This window comes from Notothenia coriiceps, unplaced genomic scaffold, assembly GCF_000735185.1.
Source record: "Notothenia coriiceps isolate Sejong01 unplaced genomic scaffold, NC01 NC01_scaffold00028797, whole genome shotgun sequence".
Lineage (NCBI taxonomy): Eukaryota > Metazoa > Chordata > Actinopteri > Perciformes > Nototheniidae > Notothenia > Notothenia coriiceps.
Window position 1 is genome coordinate 103,139 of NW_011361498.1, and position 19,222 is coordinate 122,360.

A 19,222-nucleotide genomic window follows, 5' to 3' on the forward strand; every position below is an offset into this window, starting at 1 on the left:
CATATAGAAAGCGATTTTCTCACTAGAGCCTTTCTTTCCAGTTGATAAACACAGATCCAAGTAATGTCCACACCGCCACAAAACAGGCAAACACGTTGTACCTGTGAGCCTCTCTCCTTCATTCTTATTCAGGGTTCCCTTTCTGTTCCGCTGTCGTAATTGGTATGAGCAAAGCTGCTTCCCCTCATCCTGAACGAGGTTCAAACTTAGCTTTCCTCACATCTTGTTGCTGCGGTGGAGTATCCTGTGATATCATCAAACAGTGGATTGCTCACAATATCCACCTGTCTTTTCAATGAAGTTGAACAATATCCATGAATGTAGCTCTCCGCCCTGCTTTCCGTAAGTCTAGGCCCAGGTTCTCCATTTGTCCCCTATATTTGTAGGGCAACTACTTTTTGATGATGCTAGCATATTGCTGGCATGGTCAACTCCACACATGTATTCACTCTTCCCATGACGTTGCAGCATCCTCTCAGAAAGAGACCCCGTAAGCTTGAGAGCTCGCACATCTTCTACTCTTTATGGCTGCAAAGAAAGAGCCTTATTTCATGTAGGCCGAACATTTTCCTGTGCATGTACAAAAGCCTCCTGTAGCAAAAAGCCTTTGCCTTGGATATCCTCGTCATGGGCCATAGCTGACAGCTTCTGACAAAGGCTGCCCCCTGGCTGATACGTCGAGAAAATACAGGCAGTCTTTAGGGTTGTGAGTCTCTCCTCAATGCTGTGCTCCAAAGCTCTTATGAATGCTTGAATAATTGAAACGGAGAACCATCAAAATCAGAATGTCTCTTAGCAGAAAAGAAAGAGACTGTGCTGAACCAACATGGAGGATTTCATTTTGCCTTTCCAAGACATTAATTAAAGGATCTGAGGCACTGCTGCTGGTGCCAGTGCTGCTGGGAGATGCTTTGGTGACTGTTAACGGTGGATGTGATTGTGATGAACTTGAAAGTATACTGGCCTCTGAGCTTCTTGTGGCTTGATGTTGCAAGATGTCCATATCTCTACTCATGTTCTCTGTGCGAAAACTGTACGTCAGACTGGCCACCTGTAGCCTGTTTGTGTCAGCATCAAATGTTTTTTGCCTCCCGAGCACTGAGTGTGGCTTCCTTTCGTCCCTTTCCAATAAAGAATGCATGCCATTGGAGGATGTTGTTACTTGCGCATGAGACCTTTCCGAGCGTCTTAGCACATTCATTATAGCCAATTGATGGCGGCTTTTTCCAACTTCCATTCTAATGCTCCCTCTTTTTCCTGAGCTGTTCTTCTTTTTCCTGAGCTCTTCCTCTTGTTCATCCAAATGCATTGCTTGTCTTTTAATAACACGCTTGTCGTGCCATGAGACCGCGGCATGGCAGCCTCAGCTGGATGCATGATGATGTAGTTGAAACAACTGGACCCTGGTTCCAGCAGAGCTCCACTTGCAAGACCAATGCTTCCTCATGTTGTCTGAAACACTGTCGCTTGGTTTTATTTCCTCTTGTGCTTCAGAAGTTTCAACATTTTCACAGATTGTTTTGAAAACATGAAGACATACTTTGTTGGGTGGTTCATCAGATATCTCAATTGAGGGAAACAAATACAGTCGTTTTTTCCTGTTCGTCCGCAGGAAGAAGAGGAATTACAGAACTTGTGTAACACAGGGGTGGTCCTCTTAACAAGTTGAATTCAAATGTTCCAGTTGGGTTGTATTTGTGAAGGCGTTGTCATCCTTTGCCATGAGATCCTTCATGTGTTTTAATCACAGACTTTTCATTTGTGAACCTTTGATTGAACGTTCCTTTTTGGAGCTTTCCCATTTTATTTGCCATAGCCTTGGCAGTGAGTAGCAACTCCTCTTTTGTTCATCCATTTTTGCCACATTGACCATCTGAAGTTGATCCACTATTAACATCTCCTTTAATGTTTTAATGAATGTACCAAAAAAAGCTACGAATCCACACAGCCAAACGCTCAATAATCACAGCCGCCGACAATAAACAACCTCTAGCCGCACAAACCATACACACGCAAAGCAATAAGTCCCAATGGGACATCGTCAGCAGTATTATTCACCACTGATTTCTAACAAACATTTCACACCAGCATGAATGAAAAGTTCACATACCGCTCGCCATCCTGATGCGTGTGGAATGCCGTCAGTCTTTATCCTCCCGCATACGCTGAAGTTTCTTAAGCCGCTCTCCAATAACAGCGGTCAGAACACGGCGTAGTCAATGTTCTGCTTTTAATTCCACACGCGCACCATCAATCCTACGGACATCTCCGTATATATCCTTGATTTCCGTAGATCCACGCTGTGGTACAAGTCCTGTTTGTTGACTAAATTGTGGCAGTAATTTAAGCAGTGCCGCGAGGGACTAAACAAGAGAATAAAAACACCTGGGACAGCAAAAACTCAGTCTTTCCAAAAGTTCGCGTTTGACCTTTTATTTCAAAGCAAAAAATGCAATATCCATATCCATAAGCGAAATCCCTTGATATTCGTGCGTGCGGATCAACAAAAATTGTCCTTCTCGTAGCTCACTCCCCCACCCCCATCTATTACCAAGTGCGCAGGTAAAAGCAACCGGATATAAGCACAAACGTCCCACACAAATCCAATGACACGCCACCACCTATAGTGACCTAAAAAACATGTATCGTACCAAACACAGAAATGGCTACATATGTGGCCCACAACGTCCCTCTTCATCAACCAGAACACATGCTTCATCTCACACTTTGTATAATAACTTCACTGGTCAGCTGACAACCTGTATACAGTGAGGAGGATGGATACGCTCACGTAGATGAAAGTACAAAACTCACCAGCAGCACAGTTCAGGGTCAGCTCGGCCAGCTACTCGGGGAAATTAAGCCTTAAACATCATCAGTGTTTTTCTGAAGCATAAGTGCGGCCTTCACGAAAACGTTGAAGCGCTCAGAAAAAGAAGCCGGGGTGCAGCACTTTGTCCTCAAGGTGGTTGCACCCTCATCGGAACAATTTTCAAAAAGAACGCTTGCGCGTCAGAAAGGCCATGTGTGAATACAGCCCTAATTGAACTCGTGCCTTTTATCGGGCACACCCCTGACTGAAAAAGGCTCTAGTACAGTATGCATCAATGGACGCTCAAGTATCCCTATCAAATGGAATCGTTTTCGTCTAAGGCAGGGGTTCCCAACCTTTATTGGTGCCGAAGGCACCGGCAGACACATACAAAATTGCGACCGGTTGTCAATTTTAACTGATTTTAGATATTTTACTCACCAGCAGGTAGCAACAGAGACTATGTAAAATGTACAGCCTGAATCAAATCTAGAACAATATGCATCCAAAACATATTAACCAATGTTTAAAAAAAAGAGAGAACGGTGCTTTTGGGAAAAAGGAAACCAAAAAAACGAAGTTATCAGTTTTTTAACCAAAACGGGAAACAGATAAATCAACGTTGGTTTGTTTGTAGGATTTACGGATAGAATGCTGGAAAAACGAGTCGAAGGCGCATTATGAAGGATGTCGCGGTCGCCAGGGTGTTGGCGTGTGTGTCGTGCGTGTGTGCGTGTGTGTGTTGTGTGTGTGTGTGTGTGTGTGTGTGTGTGTGTTGTGGTGTGTGTGGTGTGTGTGGTGTGTGGGTGTTGGTGTGTGTGGTGTGGTGTGTGTTTGTTGTTGTGTGGTGTGTGTGTGTGTGTGTGGTGTGTGTGTGTGTGTGTGTGTGTGTGTGTGTGTGTGGGTGTGTGTGTGACACTGGCATTTGTTTTCAGAAGATATTATGATAGTGTCGTTCGTTCCGTCACATCATGCGCCTTGGTGACCGGACATCTCCTTCATAAAACGAGTAATAGGGGGGATAATCGGGCAGTTCGATATGTGTAGAGGTGTGTTTGTGTGTAGAGGTGTGTGTGTGGTTAACACGTAGCAGCTTGCAGTCACTCTTAAGCTGTTCTGATGAAGGTAAACACAGTGAAGGTGGTGCGTAAAAAGGCACAGCTCTCGGCGCGCTGGCGCTGCACTTCACGTCCCGCTGCCTCCTGATGCTGCCATTTCATGAAGTGAAAGAGGTTTTCCTTCTATAAAACAGCTGTGTGCAGCAGATACTGTGAGAGTCCCGGACATGATCAAGGCAGACTGGTTCACAGACTCTCCTGTTTTGCCAACCCGGTGCTTAAACAAATAGCTCTACACCCCTGGCCACGAGAGGCTGAGACCTTATGCTGAGCCGCCGAATCCCTCGGAACATCATAAAAAACATTTTCAACTGTTTTCTGGTGAAAGTTTAACTAGGCTACTGGATTAAATAATATGACTAGTATAGGTGCGAAAATTAAACGCTTTTTGAAAAAAACATGATGATAAAATATTTGTATATATTTATAATTCTGCAAATATTACTAACTCACAGCTATTTCGCGGCACAGGTCCACGGTCCGGGGGGTTGGGAACCCCTGCTCTAAGGCACGAAACTAAAAATGCTTTTTTCTGCTCAGATGCAGGACTTCCTGGAGAGTTGCATGTCCTCCATGCAGCAGCTGAGTCAGAGCCCAGAACGGACCAGGCTCTCCTGGAGCCCATCCAAATCATCCACATCCATCATGTTACACCCTGTATCTCTCCTGGATCGCATAAAAACAATGTATTGTAGAAAATAAAACATGTTGATCATAAATGTGTACCACATCATATTGTTACATTTTCAATGTGTTTTACTCTCTTTGAGGAGTTTTTTGTATCAAAACTTTATTTTAGAGGCCATTATTTAATTGTATAGAAAGCAGATGAGTGTAGTTTCACATCAATCCTGAATAGACCGTGACAATTTATTGAAGAAAGCAAACATCATAGAAGCCCCCCTTTCGGCTAAGGAATTCTTAGTGGTCCTAAAAAATACATTGTAGTGCAAAATCTGTAATTCAAAAAATGGACAGGGAGTGTAACAATTGTCTTAATCAGACAGGCCTATGTATTCCACTTCAGAAATTGTGTACTTTGGGATGAATTTATCTACTTAAATTATTTTTGCAAACTGTATGAAAGAATAACATTAGAACATATAAATAACTTTGCAGTTCTGTTGTTTTTTGTTTAGTGTATAAAGCTGATATGTTGGTGTATTTTTTCTACTTTTAGTGGATGTGACATGCAGTTAAACAAGAGGACAAACAGCAGGTCTTCCTGTGTGTCAGCCTACTGTTTAGGCTTTGGAAAGGTAACCACTTCATACAGTATACAGTACATGTTGGGTAGTAACACTAGTAGGGCTGTCACAATCATTTTAGCTGACGATTGTGATTGTGCCCTGCCTCTGTCCCAATGTCACCTGTGACAGGCTCTGTTTAGAGGAGCCGCTGTGACATATGGATACTATAAAGCAACTGGAGTATTCCTTGTGTCTAGGTTTGTGTCAACAAGCAGTGCCAGGCATTAGCTGTGCCAGCATCTATTCCTCTGATCAGAGATAGTGATCTGACCCCGGCTGATGATGAACCTGTGCTGACCTTCACCTGTGGCTCTTTGGCCTCAATGACCAAGTAAGAACATGAATGCGCCTAGCTGGATCCATAGAAGAATATCAGAATTCCATGTGTGTTGAGAAATATTCACACGTGGTGCAGAGAAACAAAAATGCAGAAAGAGTTAAATGCAGCACCCCCTGCTGGCTAGAGGACCTTTTATCAAATAACGATTGGAAGATATATTCAAAGGATTCAAAGGTTTTATTGTCATATGCACAACAGTTAAAGCTTGTTGGCAATACAAAACTTAAATCAGGCCCCTCCAACAGTGCAAAAATACAGGAATACGTACTGTACAAATTAAATGAAGAAGAAGATATACTTTATTGATCCCCAATGGGGCAATTAATTTCACTCACATCACATACCAAGTTGATATACTGCCCTGAGCAGTTGGTAGTTCGCTGCCTTGCTCAAGGCACCTCGGCAGGGCCCAGGAGGTGAACTGGCACCATGTACCAGTCCACGCTGTGTATTTGGTCCGAACGGGAGACTGAACCACTGCCGCGAATGAGATAAGACAAAGTGTAATATTAAATATTGTACCTTGGAATCGAATGAAAAAAACAAGTGAATATATCAGTCAAACTCAAGTCATTAAGACCCCTTTACTGATTTACATCACTGCAGGAAATATGATTAAGATTTACATGTATTATCTATTTAATCTATTTAATAAGCAGCATGATATTATTATTATTATGATATAAGCTATCACTGTACTGACCAAATTGTGAGCTCTTGTTTGTTTCATTTACAGCTGGAGGGGCTCGAGGGTGACAGTAAAAACACTGAGGGACAGTCGCACAGCATATCTGGACCTGCTGCTCATAGAACAGGAATACTGCAGGTGAGACAGACAGGAAGTAATGTATGTGGGAAAGTAATTTTTTGGTTGTTAGTTCGTGGCATTTTCTAAATTAACAAAAATGTGCAATCTGCCACAGAAGTTTTAATGATTTAATAACCAGATTTCTAAAGTCTGGAGCACAGCAAGAACTTGATTTTATAAAAGCAAACCTTGGACATTAGATTTGTAAAATAGTGAGGCTCGCTGTCCGGCAGCCTTTCCTGACCTTAACTATTTGAGGCCGATGCCTAACCTTAACCATCCTTAACCAGCCCGGCACCCATCGGCGTTTGTACTGAGAAGTGAATCTACCGAAAAGATATTCTATGATTAACGGACGTTACTTTCCTAATGTTTGTCCACTGGAACATTTTATTTTAGCCCAGATGACGGCACAGGTTGACATGGAAGTTGTAGTACCAACGTGTTGCTTTATTCACTTCCTGGGGGCTGGACTTTACTGTGCAAACATTTAGCAGAATATCAGCTCTCCCAAACTAACATTCCATTCATGACTAACTTGAAACCAACATTTTATTTATGTGTGTGTCAGCCAGCTGTTCCACCCTCAGCTGCTGCAGCTGATGGCAGTGAGTCTGTCTGATGACCTCATGAGAACCAGTTTGGTGTTTGAACCAGTAGAAATCGGCTCTCTGCACAACCTGCTGCACAACAGGGTAACAAAGACACTCAGACACTGGTTAAGACCACTTGTATGATTTGCTCTTTATATTTAGATTTGTGATTGGATGCTGTGTATTTGTGTGGACTATCATACTGGGTGGGATGATGCCAAACAAAACTAAAATATATAGGAAAATCCTTTGCTTGTTTCCCCACATTTCAACCTTTCCACATTTTTTTATTGAAAGCGTTGTATTTAAAAATAAAGAAATAAGGCCTTAGCTAGTTTTACGATGTCTGAAATACATTTCATAGGCAGTAGGATTTTAACACCCTTTCTTACATTGCAATTTCAAAATACTTTAGTCAAACAGATCACTATACCACGATAACAGGACCAACAACATTTATGCTTGTCTGCAGGGATTTTCATTTTTTATTTGTCAAGATATTATTCTAAATGGCATTTAAAAAATCCTTAAAAAGTGTGTGTGCGTGTGCGTGCATGCATGCGTGTGTTTGGTGTGCGCAGCGTGCAGAGTTTCCCGTGCTGCAGGAGAGGTGGCTGCTGTCGGTGCTGCTGCAGGTGGTCGAGGGTCTGCAGTTCCTCCACAGGACAGGTCTGGTGATGAGGAGCCTGTCTTCACACTCTGTGGTCCTCACAAAGCTCACTGTGGCCAAACTAACATGTTTAGGCTTCATGGTCCCAAGGTAGGCAGACCTAGGCATAGTCTGTTGTAAACAATCAAACTTTGTTTGTTTATACACATTGCATGTTTTTCAGTGTATAACCAAGAACAAGAAGTATGACATTATGACATATCGTAATGTTTAAACTGTTGTATATGCAGTACATCTGTACATATTAATAACTGGGTAGATGAAATTGGATTTCATTTTCAATGAGACAGATAACAGCAAACCTGAGGAATATTTCCTAAAAGAATAGTATTAAGAGGTAGTAATTATATTCTGTGTGTATTTCTCCAGCAGTCAAAGGAAATGTGTCAAACCCCCCATGCACATAGTCCTGCCCCCCAGTCTCTACAGATGGGCGGCTCCAGAGGTCATCAAGCAGCGACCGTGCACAGTGCAGGCGGACATCTATAGTCTGTGTGCTCTAATCCAGGAACTCTACACAAGTAGCTCTCACATCCTTCGCACCCCATTATAGACCGAAACATTGTATGTCAGGGAATAGAGCGGTGCAGTTGTGTCATATTTTTGTAGGCTGACCTGGAATTTAGCATCAAGGGCTCCCTCCAAAAACCTCCCTTTAAAAAGGTTTTTAAAAGCCTAAATGCAATCTCCAGAAGTAAAAAACTAATGTTTGGTGGTAAAGTAACTACATCACAGTTGCATGGCTGCGCATCACCTGCGCTAAGCTAAAGGTGGCTAATGTTTGGCGTGATAACATTTAGTTCTCTCATTTAAACATTAGTTATTAACCTCTGTTTTTACGATGCATAGAAGCTTTAGACATTCACCAGTGAGATATTTACTGACGGATTTAGAACAAAACATCTCTAAAGCTTGTGTTAACCACAGATTTGATTTCAGACATCTAACCAAAAATCTGTGAACTGGAATTAGTAAAATGCTAACTCATTTCCGGGTTATACAACTCATTCCTTCACCACTAAGTTGTTGCTTTTTCTATGGTTCAGAGGGTTTTTGTTGGGGTCTCAAAAAAGGATTACGTGAAAAGAATTGAACTTTGTAAGCTCCATGTTTTGTTTTGTTTTTCCTTTCTCTATCAAATAAGAAATGTCCCTAATAACATCTGAGCGTTTGAATCTGGATATAAAGATGACTAAATGAACAGCAGGGAAGCACCTCCTGTAGTTTTCAGATATAGATGATGTGACAGTTTGTTGAAAAGGAAAACGTCTCCAAGTGTTATGCTTTGTTTCAGACAGTGAACCATGGGGCACAGCAGACCTGGACACTATCAAGAAGGAGATAGATGCAGGACGGGTTCTGGCTGCAGATAGCATGCTTCCACAGCCGTACTATGATGTGGTGCAGACAGGCCTGCAGCCCCCCCCACAGGACCGCACCTGCAGCCTGCATAGTCTGAGCTGCACTCTGCAACAGGACATCCAGGTACCGGAGCAGTGCCCATTCGGAACGGGTCCATCTCTTGGCCTGTTGTACTCCTCAAAAACTGCTCTTACACGACTCCTGTCCACACTGCAATAACGTAGCTGCATTACAAACCCAATTCCACTAGGGTCAGAAACACCTGTGAAAAACAGTCTGGTTCACTTAACTGTAAGGCAAGGTAGGCAACATCATAAAGGGGTCCTAACAGCTCTATTTATTGTAATGGTGAAATCCTAAATATTGAATTATGTTGCAATTTTAACTGATTGTTCACCCAAAGAACTTAGAGCTAAATGCTCAACTCTAACTGTTACTTACTTCTTGTGTTTTTTTACATCAAAGGAATGTAGGGCCATATACTGCACTTTTAATGTGCGGTATTAATAGTAAGCCTAATAGTTTCACTTTAGATTAAAAGCTTTGAGTACTTCTTCCAATGCCATTAACAACATTCCCAGTTAGATACAGGTATTCCATTTCAAACAGACATATCATGCACATGCCCTGACATGTGTGACCACCACTACTATAATGTAAAGAATAACAGACAGACAGGCACACAATCAGACATACAAGTGTGGAAGATCAACTTAACACCCCTGGTCAACACAATTCCTGTAATATGTTCAGTTATAATGTTGCAAATAATACATGCACCATGGAACAAATACATTGTCATCTTGCATAATACACTTTTCTGTGTGTGTTTGCTACAGACGTTTTCCCTGGAGGAAGAGTTAAGTGCGGACGCAGAAGAAGATCTGGAGCCTGAGGTCAAGACCCCGAACTGGCATACCATCGTTGGGGAACCAGAAGAGAGCGGTACTGAGCACAACACAAACTTAAAGGCTTCCCATGTTATGGAGAAAGATTTGCCTCACTGTGATTAGTGTGAGAAGATCCACAATCCATGTGTAAATATAATAAGGGTGCGTTCACACCTGCCTTGTATAGTCCGGTTGAATCGAACCCTGGTGCGTTTAACCGCTTGGTGCGGTTCATTTGGGTCGGTGTGAACACAATCCAAGACCTCTTAAGTGAACTAAACAACCGGACTCCGGTCCGCTAAAATAGGTGGTCTCGGGGCGCTTGTCTGTTGATCTCCAGATTAACAGCAGCATAAGAATAACCTGCCGAAAGTGCCGATGCTCCATGGTGGAGGCTCCGGTAGGAATTGCCGGAATTGGCGTTTTTACCCCCTTAATGTCTGACCAATGGTTGAACAGCGTTTCCGAGCACATGACTTGTGTTTAAAGTTTATAGTCCATTTGAGTTTTGCCCGTGTGAACGCAAACCGAACCTTCTGAAAAATGAAACAATGTAACAAACTGTGGTCTGGTGCGCACCAGAAAACGGACTATTAGGTGTGAATGCACCCTAAAACACCTAATAGTTTAGAACTGTGTAAGCGGTGTATGCTTCTAAACTATTAGGTGTTTTAGGGTGCATTCACACCTAATAGTCCGTTTTCTGGTGCGCACCAGACCACAGTTTGTTANTTTTTTTCGCGCAAATATGCATCGGGATATCTTCATCTCCCCATTCATTCAAATGGTATTTTAACACATTTAACCTTTGACAAGTATTGTTTCCTCCAGTTTGAATATTACACTATTTCATAATGTGATTTCTTAGATTTACAAATATTGTGCAGCCGGTCTGTACGTGACACTCACAATTTGGTGACACTTTTACTTGCAACTGGGCTCTTTGTGGTGCCCTCCTCTAAATAGCCCTGCAGCACGTCATCTAGTGTTGAATGGGCTCTGAAAAGAGAACACACAAACACACACACTCATGCTGCATTACAAAGACTCGCCCAAAGTCTGAAATCCTGAAATTCTATATTTTTAAGGTCAAAAGTGAAGCAGATGACATGAATGACAAAAAAAGTCTAAAAACACACACCTGTTGGTGTCATCAAAGACGCTGGGACTCTGTGAGCCTGGAGACACCCTGAGCTCTATCTGATGGGGGGCAGCCACTGGGTCAGCAGCGAGCTCACCTGAACACACACATACATCCAAGACTTTTAGAGTTAGTGGCAGTAAACACACATTGCCGTTCCACTTTAAAGGCCAGACATTGGATTATTTGCTTCATTGTCATGTCTGTTTGCTTACGGATCTTCATCAACACGTTGTCTCCTCCTTCTTCAACATTGCCTGCAATTTCCTTCCTGTCATCAATGTCTTCTTCTTCATCCTCCTCCATCACTTCTGACCCCACAGCTGGGAAACAAAGCCAAATGCATAAAGCTTTTAACATCTGGGTAGTGGTGAGGGGTGGTACATAAAATTATACCTTTGATATTTTTAATACATTTTAATTCAAGTTTAGTTTTTACATGAAACATTTATGTATTTTTTGTTCTGCGATTAAATTCAGAATTCTGACTTTTTTCTCAGAACTAAAAAAAATATTTTTTGGGAGAAAAAAGTCAGAATTCTGACTTTAATCTCAGAATTCTGACTTTTCTCTCAGAACATTTTATTTTTTCCTTTTAATCAGAACTAAAACAAATATATTTTTGACTTTTATTTATTTTGTTCGAGAAAGTTACCAGTGCGATTCTGAGATTAAAGTCAGAATTCAAAAAAATCTTAAAATGTTTTCACATCCCCCAAATATTTTTTTCATGTGGCCCTAATCCTCTTCCGTAAATGTTAAACTAGTTATAGATAAATGTATTAAAAGATATATTTAAGAACTTAAAAAAGATAAAGAACACATGTCAACAGATATTTCAAAACAAAGTAAATTAATTATAAGGATCCATTAAAGTTTTTGAAGCCCAAGGTATTTCCAGAAAGCTGTCTGTATATCATATTCATTGTTACTGATGGAGTCCACCCCCCCCCCCTGCACAACATTCACAGGACTGTGTCACAGTCATTTGATTGAATTGATGAGAATAAGTACGAACTCTCACAGCCGGATATATTAAGCTAGTTCTAATGTGACCTCCTGCTGCTGCTTCACATTAAAAGCATAGAGCTGGTAAACCACAATGTGGCTTTTACTGTGAAGGAGCCGCAGCCCCACTGCGCTGCTATACTTTACTGTTAATGATACATCACTTTAGATGTTTGCTACTCACCATGGGGTGCTTAGTAAAGTAATAAAACCTATTTGCTTGGGAAGACTTCAGATAAATTATACACTAATTTATTTAATATATTTATTCAAATATTTATTATTTTCTAATAATTTTCCAATAATTTCTTTTATTTTCTTTATTTATAACCTATGCGTTAATCCAGTAAACCCAGTAGGTGACTGCAATGCGCCATCAAATCTGCTCAAATGAATACATGACAGCAGGCCCTGACCAATTTGCTGCCCTAGGCAAGATTTTAGCTGGCGCATGACCACCAAAACAGAAAGATATGGACACAAGATGTGTGCAAATGTATTTAGTATCCTATCCATTTGAACATGATTTAAGTGGGGGGTGGACCTAACCTCCCCTAGGGGGGTCCAGTGGCATGCTCCCCCGGGAAGATTATTTTTTCTTAATATTGAAGTTAAAAGCATCAATCTGGTACACTTTGAGAGGAACATTAGGAGATCTATGGATACATCTCTCAACACCCAGATGAAACAGAACTGTTTCTTTTTCTTTATGGATATTTTACAAATGACTCCCCTTTTAAACTGTATTTTCGTTTATTAATAACAACTTTTCTTTACTGTCATATAGTATTTTATACCTGTTTTTCATTTATTCTCTTATTTTTTTATAACTATAATGATCACATACCTCACTGAGCTGAGGTTATCAGAGCCGCTTAGTCTTTCAGGAGAGAGCTCTCTAAAGCCCTCCCCCCCCCTCCCGTGCCGGCTTACACAGTAAATTCCAATGTTAATAAAAGCACACAGAAGCTGTATACGTTTTTTGGGAGTTTGATTTATTTTAAATTAATACTAAAACAAAATGTAAACCTATAATTGCACACTAAAACCATAAAGCCATAGTTTATGGACGCTGTACGCAATATAGGCGTAGTTATGTTAGTATAAGATAATAAGATGTACTTTGTTGATCCAAAATCGGGAAATTGTTTTGTTATGACATTTAAAAAAAAAAATTCTTTTTATTTCTAACTTTTTTTCCCTTTTTTTCTCCCCAATTTTTGGCGCCCCCGATGGGTTGATGCTCCCTTAGCATTCGCCTATACTGCCTATGCCAAGGGCCGGCCCTGCATGACAGTAAGTAGGAAGCGCTGTATTGTGTTCAAGTGACTTCAATAAGAAACACTACTAGGGATGCTCCGATCGATCGGTGCTCTCAAAATACCGATCGAGAGAGCCGATCGGATGACGTAAAATGATGACGTAAAATACATGACACTTTTCTGTGCGCGGCAAAACAAGCTCGCCAAAAGGGCTTCACCAGTCTGGCAGTATTTTAAGGTGTCCGAAAATGACAGTAAAATAGCGGTATGCAACGTGTGTGAGCAGAAAATTTCCTGCAGCTTCCACCCGCTGTGACAGGACCGGTGAGGGAGCAAAACCACACACTCAAGAGTTAGACCTAACACACTTAGCTATTTGATCTAACTCTGGAACAAGCTAAACTAGTTATAAATATATTTATTCTTCACTGTCGGGTCACTCATTACTGGATCAGTGAGCTGCGTGAGATACTGACAGACTGTCAGGAGAGAGGGAGAGAGAGCTTCCGCTCATCTATCCCGTGTTATTCTCCAAAGTTAATGTAAACTTGAATAATGTACTTAATTTGAATGTAATAATTTTGTTGGTTGTTGTTTGTGGAAGCCCCATTAACTGAGTTTTAAACATCACTTTAAATGGAAGATCCCCGCCCACTCGATCGGATCGGCGATCGGTATATCGGTATAGGCCGATACTGATTCCGACGATCGGCCCCAAAATTGGCGATCGGAGCATCCCTAGTATATACTTATAAAATAATACTTTGCCAAATTTCAGGAGATACTTGTATAAAATATGGTCATTTAACTAACATGAATGTATGATTGGGAGTTAGAGCAGCATTGTTTTTTTATTCTTCATGTTTAATGCTTCAGAATACTGACTGATCATCAGAATCCATGCTGCTGTTGGTCCTCACCTCTCTGTGGGTCACAACAGTCATGCTCTTCCTCCTCACTACCTTCTTCATCATTACTTTTTCCTTCCTCCGCTTCCATGTTTTCTTCTCCTTCAGTGCACTCCTTGACCATCTGTAATCCTTCCTCCATTTCCTCCTCCTCCGCCCTGCCCTCCTCCTCCTCTTCCTCCACTGGTACACCTGTTGGACCCACTTCCTCCTGACTCTCCTCCGTCTGATCAGAAGCTTCTTCTCCCTCTCCTTCCTCCTGTTCTACCATTCCCTCTCCTTCCACAGTAGAGGCAGTCTCTGACACCTCTTCCTCCTGGCATGTGGTGAAGAAGCCCTGGAGACTGCTGTCAGAGTCTACCTTGAAAGGTGGGGGCAAAGAAATGGACACGTAAATGCAAATGTGAAGTACGAATGAGTGAATTAAAAGGAGGCACGTTAACACTATGTTTGTTTGGGTCCTTCACGAGTGAGGATAATGAAATGAGTGAGCTTTACTGAGGTGTCTCTTGGTGTGGTGAAGCTCTCAGACTGCTGATACACAGGGGTGGGGGGGTCGCACACAGGGGAGTCTTGGAGATTGGCCTCAATGAAACCTGTCATCACACGTCGGCGTACGTCTGTCAAAACAGGGAAATACCTCATGTCACTTATGTTCTCCTGTACTGGACATTTTATTTGAAATGTTTATCAAATATCTATCAATGCACATAAGATGCAAGTCCAGGTTACAGTTGCCCTTCTGCCGTTTATTATTATAGTTTTTATGTCACAGCGAGAAACCTGGTTCTCCAAACAGGATCTTTGCTGTATTCCCCCTCCTGTCCATCTACATATAGTGGTGCAGGAATTACTCCTAAAACCAAGAATTAAGTCAGCGTTTCACCAATTCCTGTGAGATCTGAAGTTGATACAAGCTTAAGAGATTTTCACATTTTGTTCTACAACATGAAATACGTCAGAAATGACCCAACTGATAAATGTCCGAAGCTTTAAGGAGACTAGCCTTTAGCTTAGCAGTCATGCATTTACAGCCTAATGTTAGCTGTTTGCTTCTGGAGATTACATTTACGCTTCAAAAATCTGAAAGTGGGGTTAATATGTGGAGATTACCTTGCTCAACAAAATGTGTAAGTATCATAAATGTTTGTATGCTAAAGATATTATTTTGTGAAATATTTCCAAATCTTCTGGGTCAGCATTAGAAAAATCATCATCACTGCACCACCACTCTGCAGTGTAGATCTCACACAGTGTTAAGTTTGCTTTGCATTTCTCACGCAGGTTCAAAATGTTAGAGAGTTCCACCTCCACAGTTATTAGTAGTAGCTTTAAACTTGGGAGAACTTCCCAAACATTCATGATGAAAACACTTAAGTCCAATTGTGTGACAAACAGGTATTTTCATAAAAGAGAACATTATGTGTGGTTTTACCTGGGCTACGTGGGGTACTGTTACAGGGGGGGCCGCGTCCGCTGACAGAGATACTGCAGAGCTTCTCCTGAGCCGGAGCTGGAGAGGCTTTGATGCTGGAGAGTTCAGCTAGCAGAGCCATGTCTAACTGAGCCCTGCACACACACCCGCACACGCACACGCACACGCACACACACACACACACACACACACACACACACACACACACACACACACACACACACACACACACACACACAAAGATCAGCTTCTAAGGAGAAACATTACTGTGGGATGGACCTTATAACCTAACACTTTACAGTATAAATTAGCTACGACCAAATATATAGTATTTATTAATGTACATTATTTAAAGTCTGTTAATTTATTAAACAGGTCAAAACTAGGCTCAGAGGCCAACAATACATGTTCAATGTGTGCATGAGCAGTTACAATATGAGTCTGTATGTGAAAAAATCACATCATTACATGATTTCTGCCAGAGTAATTCCCACACAAATCAGGAGGGTGCTTTAAATGACTAGCTTTGAAAATACATTTTCTATTTAAACATCAATTGTTTCTTTAAACAGGGCTCACTTGTTAGCATGGATCATCCGAGGCATGTGTTGGAGCGGTGCTGATGGGAGACTTTAAATGGAAAAGCAAATGTTTTGTTTGTGGGTCACAGTTTTTCCGACGTGTTCTAAATATGTCATGTCTCATAACCACTCAGGTGTGTCTAAGACAGGGGTGACCACACTTTTTCAGCTTGGGAGCTACTTTTAAAATGTCCAAGTCCAAATGATCTACCTACAGGGCCCAATCTGTGGCCCCACGTAAAGTCATGAGGCCCTCTGTGCTGCGAGCGTCGACAGGGGTGGGGGGGGGTATGAGGCTCCCTCCGCGATGTGAGGCCCCACGCAGTGTGCGTGATCTGCATGTGGGGAGGGGCGGGCCTGTCTACCTACATAAAAAATGCTGAACATATACTTATTTATATATATAGGGCCCACTGAGTATAGCCTACATTATTTTGGTGTACCTTGCATAACTGCATGAACCCGTATGGCACAATACAAGTACTGTACATTTTTGGTCATTACGTCAATTTGATACCCTTTCTTTAGTAGAATGGTATAAATTGGAAGGCTTTCAAGGTAATCAGCTCGCCGGTGATTTGCAGCTGGCATGGTTGACCGCGCATGCTAGTACTAGACTCCTGGTACTAGCATGGGTTAAATGCAGAGAACAAATGTCACTGCGTGTGCTGTGTGCTCTGCATGTGTGACCATTAAAGAGGGTTTCATCCCTCCCATTCTATTGTATTCTAACTGCGTGTTAGAGTAGATGAGATCTCAGACTGGCTTACCTGTACGTCAATCAAGTGGCAAATGTCATAGTCAGGATGGATGATAGGCTAACTTTTTTTTTTTAATGCCATGCGATCTACCCACACTGCCTGTGCGATCGACGTATTGGGCACCCTTGCTCTAAGAGAATAAGCCCAGGATAAGACATTTCAGCTTGTCTGGAGAAAGAGAGCACTGATACGCCTACACAAATACATTATGTACATTATATATTTCTGAAGTATCATATATTGTCCCTGTGGAGTAACGTATCTTTGCCATCAATGCACCTACAATATAAAGCTAGCATGTTAGTGTTCTTACTTCTTACATGTTAGTTTTGGGTGTACATTGAGCCAGTGTTCCACTGACATCTGGATCAGTGTCTATTTTCTCAAAGTTGTTTTCATCGTCTGAGGAGGGAAACAGAGAAACTTGGTAAATATTTATGCCACTTTGCAAAAATCTTTCTCCCATTTTTCACAATATCAATAGCTTACGAGTGTTGTGAGTATCCTGCAGGCGACTCTCCCTAGGTGCAGGCTTGCACACTTCCACAGTAACATCTGCATCTTCTTCTGAACTGGATGTCTTGAGGGGACAAATCATGTTTGCATAAAAGACAATGAATTTGAGGTCACTGAATGCATTTCAGTCAAAGCAACAAAAGGTTTTTCACAGTTTGGTCCACATACACAGCTGATGTGCTGATTGTAATAAACAGTTGTATACACTGGGTATACGCCAAGATGGGCATTCTCTTAAGCTTGTATGTATTCACGTAATCCCAACATGTGCATCTTAACTATTCCATTTTGGTTTTATATTTATCGTTGCATGTTTTTGTATTTATGCCTCGTGGTCTTAATGGTGTGATTTGCCCATTACAAACCCCCTACTACATGAAGTACAACACTCCTCAAACAATTCTAAGTACTAACAAAGGTCTGAATTCTGGCATTGCTTTTTTAAGTCTGTTATCAATTGCTTTGCCTAAATCTACAATACTTTTACCTTGTCACACATTTTCAATTGCATGTGTTATCAGTTTTAACCTCTTATATCTAAAAAGGACAATTTTAATTTCTGTTATAATTTATTGATATTAATAAATGTGTTTCCTGTGGTGCTCTGTTCATTGACAGTGGAAATGAGTGTTGCTGATAAAAATAAGAACCTCACAAAGTTGTGACATATACTCAACATAGAAAAATGTGTTCAAAAAAGTGTAAAAAACACAGTGTTGTTGTACCTGCTGCTTGTTCCCAGAAATGATATAGGGAAGGCTGCCGTCCACAGCTGACATGTAGTGGCTCTGCTCCTCTGTGCTGAGATCAGCAGCCACTGTCATGTAGTGGTCTGAGGACCCACCCTCCTCTTCCTGATGCTCTTTAAGGGGGTAGTTACTGAGCCATAAAGACAGGTCTTCCTGGCTCAGCAGTTCCCACTCTCTGCTCAGGAGCTGGGCCTCCAGGCTCTTCCCCCAATCCTCTCCTCCCTGAGGTATCACACTGTACTTCTTTGAAGGTGGTCCAACAGCCGAACTGACTCCTGAATAGTTGGAGGAGGAGTCTGTTTGGATATCAGATGGAGCATCTCTGAGCAGTTGGTCCAGTGGGTCCTCCTCTATGTGTTGCTCCACTGTGTCCAGGCTCCTGCTGGCCTGCTGCAGCAGCTCCCAGCTCACTTTGAGGTTGACAGCCATGGTGCTGATCTGATGATCCGTTTCTCTTTCTGACAGCCGAAGGTCGTCCAGCTGCTCCACCATTTCCCCGTCTGTGTCTGTCTCCGCCTCAGGTTCTTCCTCAACACTAACTGGCTCTGGGTAAGGGTACACCTGATGGTGGACAGGTTCTCCCTCTGTACATCCATCCCTTTCTCTCTCCAGCTCTGGCTCTCTGAGCAGCTGTTGGTCCAGGAAAACCTGTCTCTGCACATATGTGGGTCTGTGGACAACTGAGGGAGGGTTTGAGGTCATCCTTTTGTGATTGATTATGTGCCTGAAGCATACACCGCTTACACAGTTCTAAACTATTAGGTGTTTTAGGGTGCATTCACACCTAATAGTCCGTTTTCTGGTGCGCACCAGACCACAGTTTGTTACATTGTTTCATTTTTCAGAAGGTTCGGTTTGCGTTCAAACGGGCAAAACTCAAACGGACTATAAACTTTAAACACAAGTCATGTGCTCGGAAATGCTGTTCAACAATTGGTCAGACATTACGGGTGTAAAAACGCAAATCCCGGCAATTTCTACCGTAGCCTCCGCAATGGATTGTTTGTTTTCATGCTGC

At 41.9% G+C, this 19,222-nt stretch overlaps 2 protein-coding genes across 2 annotated transcripts in view; one reads left to right on the forward strand and one right to left on the reverse strand.

Annotated features, from left to right (window-relative positions):
• The window catches only part of tex14 (testis expressed 14, intercellular bridge forming factor), an 18,963-nt gene extending 8,997 nt beyond the window's left edge, over window positions 1-9,966 (forward strand). Inside the window, exons 5-13 of the mRNA XM_010786095.1 lie at window positions 4,471-4,616; window positions 5,111-5,189; window positions 5,378-5,511; window positions 6,257-6,346; window positions 6,900-7,023; window positions 7,503-7,681; window positions 7,961-8,112; window positions 8,886-9,076; window positions 9,793-9,966. Of these exons, the coding sequence (XP_010784397.1) occupies window positions 4,471-4,616; window positions 5,111-5,189; window positions 5,378-5,511; window positions 6,257-6,346; window positions 6,900-7,023; window positions 7,503-7,681; window positions 7,961-8,112; window positions 8,886-9,076; window positions 9,793-9,966 (1,269 nt within the window). The remainder of the gene's footprint in view (window positions 1-4,470; window positions 4,617-5,110; window positions 5,190-5,377; window positions 5,512-6,256; window positions 6,347-6,899; window positions 7,024-7,502; window positions 7,682-7,960; window positions 8,113-8,885; window positions 9,077-9,792) is intronic.
• Window positions 9,967-10,748: 782 nt separating this feature from the next.
• On the reverse strand, window positions 10,749-19,006 carry LOC104958376 (uncharacterized). The gene is made up of 10 exons (XM_010786096.1): window positions 18,181-19,006; window positions 17,429-17,519; window positions 17,260-17,341; window positions 16,177-16,227; window positions 15,598-15,731; window positions 14,661-14,782; window positions 14,175-14,523; window positions 11,200-11,307; window positions 10,985-11,081; window positions 10,749-10,842 (listed from the first exon to the last, which is right to left on the reverse strand). Exons 1-10 carry the CDS (start codon window positions 18,904-18,906, stop codon window positions 10,749-10,751), a joined length of 1,854 nt encoding a protein of 617 aa, XP_010784398.1. The 5' UTR covers window positions 18,907-19,006.
• Window positions 19,007-19,222: the final 216 nt, after the last annotated feature.

What these genes read in the sequence shown, in the direction of transcription:
- LOC104958376 (XM_010786096.1), bottom strand. Translation starts at nt 18,906, where the DNA reads ATGACCTCAAACCCTCCCTCAGTTGTCCACAGACCCACATATGTGCAG. An exon ending in GCAGGATACTCACAACACTC is followed by an intron (nt 17,342 to 17,428) that starts GTAAGCTATTGA and finishes TTCCCTCCTCAG; the next exon opens with ACGATGAAAACAACTTTGAG. An exon ending in CGGATGATCCATGCTAACAA is followed by an intron (nt 15,732 to 16,176) that starts GTGAGCCCTGTT and finishes GTGTGTGTGCAG; the next exon opens with GGCTCAGTTAGACATGGCTC.